Here is a 5,653-nt window from a genome sequence, read left to right as displayed (position 1 = left end):
ACACACACACACACACACACACACACATACATATACACACACATACACACACTCACACACACACAAACTCACACAAAAAAATACACTACACCTTCAAACACACACATACACTCACACTTTCAAACACACGCACGTACAAACACATGCACACACGCGCGAACGCACAGACAAACGCACACATTCACACACACACACACAAACACACACACACACACAAATACACACACACAAACACATAGACACACATACACAAACATCACTCCCCCCCCTCCTCTCCCTTCCCCACATACATAATCTGTCTCTCGAAAGTCTCAGATCAAATTAACAAAATCAAATGCGAGAGAGAGGGTGGAGGAAGAAAGAAAGAGAGAGAGGGTGGGGAAAAAGAAAGAGAGAGAGAGAGAGAGAGAGAGGGGGGGGAGAGAGAAAGAGAGGGAGAGAGAGAAAGAGAGAGACAGAGACAGAGACAGACAGACAGACAGGCAGACAGACAGACAGACAGACAGAGACAGACTGAGTGAGAGAGAGAGAAAGGGGGTGGAGAGAGAAAGGGGGTGGGGAGAGAAGGGGGGAGGCGCAAAAGTAAACTGGAACTATACGACAGGAAAAGAGAACAGTTTCTCAACGAAGACAAGAAAAATAACCCCCCCCCCCCTCCTGAAACGTAGCAGCTGAGAGGTAAATTATGACATATTGTGACCTTTGCTACCTGTTGTGACGCCCCGAGCACGGTGGTGACGTCACATCGGTCATCGCTACCAAGGCGCATACCTAGGGTTTTGAGAGATCCTGCTATTTTTAGAACTTTGGTGAATGAACAGCGGACACAGTTCAAGCAAAGATTCTCTTTGGTTTAAGAATTTCTACGCTGGTCCAAAAACAGTGGCGCGACTTTTACGTAAATTGCGGCAAACGTCATCACGTCCAGAGCACTATATAAACTCGGCGACTCCACAAACACAGCATCTCCGACTTCTGGTGATCAAGCAGAAACAACTCAGAAACAGAACAACCCTTCTCATTTTACCAGACCGTCTCCACTCTTCACGAAAGCAACTACAACAACCCAAGAAGAAAGAATTACCTCTGAGCACATTGTTCTCGTGTCTAGCTCCAAGTAAATCTTCCCCACGATGTCTTCCTGGAAACTGACAAGCGCCGTGTCGTCTGCAGTGCTGGTGCTACTCTCCACTCTTCTGTCGTCTGCAGCAGCCCAAGGGGTCGTCCTCCGTCCGGGAAGATGTCCTGCTACGGGGACTCAGGCTGCTTTTGACCCCAGTCGGGTATGTGGCAACCAGCAACATAATAATATGTGTCATGGTTTTGTTCTGTGTGGAGTATGTGCAATTGTCTGTCTATTATAACATCAGTTTTGTCTCTGGTTGCAGGGAACTTAATGTGGTCTGCTCTGTCTGTACCTTTATAATGGTACAATGCTTATATTAATAATTTTAGTATTATTTATGCAAATCTGTTCCTAGGGAAAGGTAGTAGTCTTTCTTGAAGATAAACAAGATAGATAACGTTAGATAAACAATACATTTCAACAACTTCTCTACCTGTCTCTGTTCTTTTCTTTTTTTTTTCCCCTGTCTCTCATCATCATCATCCTCGTCTCTTCATCATCAACAACCCAATCATAATCGTTAACAAGACATTTAAAAATCAGCTGCACCACATACAATAACAGTCACACTTACAGTATAATAGCACCATTGCCATACAATAAGCGTAGCCTACTCTCAGCAAATTACCTCAATCCTTGTATGATCACCCATCATCTTTCGTCTTTGTCCTACACCCACCTTCCAACACTCACCACCACCACCTTTTGACTCACTTCCCTCACATACTTTACATTAACCACCCCCCTCTCCTTTTTCCCCTCTTCCCCTCCAGTACCTGGGTACCTGGCACGAGTACGAGCGCTTCGACAACTGGTTCGAGGCGGGCATGGACTGTGTGAGAGCCGAGTACGGCCTGAACCCTGACCAGACCATCAGTGTTCTCAACGCCGGCACCAGGACCTTTAAGCTGTGAGTATAGTATATAGAATACATTATTGTAGATTGGGAAAAAAGATGGATTACTTTGGAGGTCACCTAAGTTTGACATTACGGACAAATTGTAAGGAGTAAATTTTAAGAAATAATGATATAGGCCGAGGTTGACCTAGGAAAGCTTCTCTTAAGAAACTGAACAGACAGGTGAAGGGGGTTTACCTGGGCATTATGGGTTATTATTTTTAAAAGAGCATCCGAGAAGTGAAATAAGTTGCGAACCATAATTACGGATGTGTGTGTGTGTCAGTTTTGGCACTTGAACTAAGAAAAAGAATGTACGTCTCTAAGTAGACACAACATTTGTCCTATTGCCAGATTGTTTTTTTCTCGGTCATTAATATACCAATACAGTATTGTCAATTCCAACGCAAGCACATGTACAATTACTACATACGTAGAAACACCTGAACACACATTACTCCCACTTAGTGAGGTTAAGGAAGAACAAACTCACCAGTCCCCTCTGTCCCACCCCACCAGGTTCGGACGTACTATCTTCAGCCGGCCGGCCTCCATCAACGGTGACGCTACCACACCGGACCCTGCTTCCCCCGCCGAGCTCAAAGTGTCCTTCTCACAAAGTAAGTTTTCTCCTCACCTTCTCTGTCGGAGATTCACTAGGCAGTTATTGTCTCCTTTTCCAAATGCTGTTATGGAAACTTGGAAAAGTTGATTAGTCAAAAAATTCAGTATCATACCAACGTATTATGGTGTATCAAAATGATTTATGGAATATGAATAAACTCTTAGGCCAAAGTCATGATAGCATTATCTGTTACTGAAAAGTAGGTATGGAATTTCTGCAAAAATCTTAACAACAGGATCCATAATGTTCTTTTCCCATTGTTTGTGTGTTTTGTAAGCAGTGTCAATAGATATTTATTACGAGGGAGGACTTCATACGAAAGTGGACATAAATCAGTTAGCATCATGCAAGACTTTGAAGTTGATGACTTTGGTTCAAATCTCTAGTTGGGCCTTCTTGAACTTGGAAAGTTTGGAGAATTTTCAAAGCCCTCCACACTTTTGGCTCTCTTCTGAGAGAGAGATACATTTGTTTCGGATATCTTCCCTCTTTAATGACCGTATAAAATTTTTAGTAGCCCTAAGCTTGTACCATTATTACAATCATACCATAGTGTGTATTATAAAGTTTCCCCCTGAACTGTTCCAGTTGACGGTATTGGTGGCAATGAGCCCAACTACTACATCGTGGAGACGGACTACGACAACTACGCGGTTGTCTTCTCTTGTTTCGACCTACCTGGACTGCCTGTGAATATCCGTAAGTCTACAACTGCTTGTTTGTTAAAGATTTTGATTTTATACTCCTTCCCAACCAGTATAGGCCTTTTAATTAAGATAATAGCTGTTGTTATATGGAGTAGGAAGCAGTGAACTCTTTCCACACTCAAAAGCATCTTGGCATGGGTTTAAACTGTTTCTATTTTCACTGTAGTAAGGGATTTTACCACTCCGGGTCGTTCATCAAAACACTTTTACAAGTCTCTTGTGATCTGCATCCGTCTTGAAATAGCAAGGTTAACTCAGAGTCTCTGTGAAATCAAACCATTAAACTACATGCAGTCTTGCAGTAATACTGTAAAGTACATGTTGTTACATTTTGCTTGGAGGAAAATAGACAAAACCGTGCACGTTTTACGCATAAACCATTACCAAATTCTTCATGTATTCCTTTTCTAAATTCCAGAGTTTGCGTGGATCCTGACCAGAGACAGAGGGGTAGCCCCTGCTAACCTGAACGCCATCAAAAGCAACCTCCAAGCTGCTGGCGTCAGAACGAGATACTTCAAATCTGTGAACCAAGCTGACTGTCCTGTAGTATAAATCTCATGTTCGTCCTTTTGTCTCAAACCGAATCCATTTGAGACCAATATTGTCCAACTAATGTGTGCTGCCTATCCACTTTTTACACTCTCCTCTAGGAAGCGAAGTACAAAATGTATTGACTGTTAGTTATATGTATTCATAAGATAAGCTTCTCATGTTGTTTTTATTTTTTCAACACATATTTAATGTTTTTCTCGTTAGTTTGGGTACTGACAATATCGTGGCAGAAATCTGGAATGATATGACTATTACATGTTCAGATTTTGTAGTGACTTTTCTTTCTTGTCAAGAGCTCTGTGATAAATACATGTATGACATGAACATATATATCTGACAGAGCGAAGCAAACCAAAGAGTGTGAAAGTGAAAGAGGGATTGGAAGAGAGAGAGAGAGAGAGAGAGAGAGAGAGAGAGAGAGAGAGAGAGAGAGAACATTTTTGACACGAACAGACAGCATGATCTGTACTTCTACTTTTTATAACAAACGTAATAAACTTGCTTTACAAAAGTACTTTATGTCTCCAAGTTTCATTTTTGCTTTCTGTGGACAAAATCCAAACCATTAAGTCAATTTTGACTTTGGAACATCTATACTTTGTTTAACAAAAATTAAACACTTCCTTGACAACTTAATTATATGACCTTATATATATATTTCAAACTAAGAAAATAAAGGTGAACAATGAGCTGAGTTAGTGTACAGTCAGACTATGATGCGGATGGCCCAGGTTCAGATTCGATACCGCATCCTCTGGGGTTATGGTTGATCAGGAATGGTTCTTGTCCTCTGGCCTCTTTTATCTGTTCTATCGAAGAAGACGTGAAATAGAAGGTCCCACCTCATTGATGGCAGTTTAGGGTTGAAAGTTGTTGTACCCACTCAATTATATAGTACACAGATACGTGGAGAACCCATATTTTCTTTGAAATAATTTATTTATTAGACGTTTTTGAGTGCGCCACAGCAATTTACTGTTGTCGTCTTTACTGCAGTCACCAAAATGCCCCACTTTGAGTACTATAATAATTACGTCGGAACATTGGAAGTAAAATTAAAGCTAGTTAGACTATAATGATCATACTCTGAGCTAAAGGACTGGCCAGTCTTTCGAATTTTGAGTTATAGTCTTGGATCTTGTTCGTGCTGTTAGGGGCTAGGACAGCAAGCCCATATGCATCTATTATTGTCTTATACTACACAACACAACTTCAACTCTGCGTGTCTGGGCAAACGGCTTTGCGTTACATGGTATAATGTAAATGTTTGTTTGAGTTTATTTGGGTACATGGGAGCACGTCGAGACAGTATCGGTCACTTCCTCTCCCTAAAAAATAATGAAGATGTTTATTACGCCCCCATCAACATAATTTGGATCGTTTAGGAGGCTGGCTTCCACTCTGCCTGTCAAGGTCAATCCAAGCTGAGAAAGACACATTATCCCAAAGAAAAGACCGAGACACTCGACAGAAATTCTCCCCGCACGGGAATCGAGCCCAGGTCTCCTGCGCGCGACAGTAAAGCACCTACTAAGCGGCACACAATAGACGCCGATATTATTTCTTCTCTGCCTCTTTCACTCTGGTATTGCGGAGTCGATAAACCGCCTGGACGTTAGACCGGCTCTTCCGGTATCTGTTCTGGGCGATTTTCTCTACCTTCAGCCAGCTGTGCGCCATAATATTATTTAGATCTTCATCCAGATCTCGTTCCCCAGTGAATCTATTCTTTCCTCCATTAC

The 5,653-nt window shown here is 41.9% G+C and overlaps 1 protein-coding gene across 1 annotated transcript; it reads left to right on the top strand.

The window, feature by feature from the left end:
- The first annotated feature begins 1,921 nt into the window (after positions 1 to 1,921).
- On the top strand, positions 1,922 to 4,425 carry LOC101845880 (apolipoprotein D-like). Its single transcript, XM_013087993.1, has 4 exons — positions 1,922 to 2,036; positions 2,544 to 2,644; positions 3,238 to 3,348; positions 3,775 to 4,425. The coding sequence occupies exons 1-4, from the start codon at positions 1,954 to 1,956 to the stop codon at positions 3,909 to 3,911; spliced, it is 432 nt and encodes a 143-aa protein (XP_012943447.1). The 5' UTR covers positions 1,922 to 1,953; the 3' UTR covers positions 3,912 to 4,425.
- Positions 4,426 to 5,653: the final 1,228 nt, after the last annotated feature.

Source organism: Aplysia californica, unplaced genomic scaffold (genome assembly GCF_000002075.1).
Source record: "Aplysia californica isolate F4 #8 unplaced genomic scaffold, AplCal3.0 scaffold00668, whole genome shotgun sequence".
Taxonomy (NCBI): Eukaryota; Metazoa; Mollusca; class Gastropoda; order Aplysiida; family Aplysiidae; genus Aplysia; species Aplysia californica.
The sequence above is the reverse complement of the archived record's forward strand: the minus strand, read 5'-3'. Positions and strand labels throughout refer to the sequence as shown.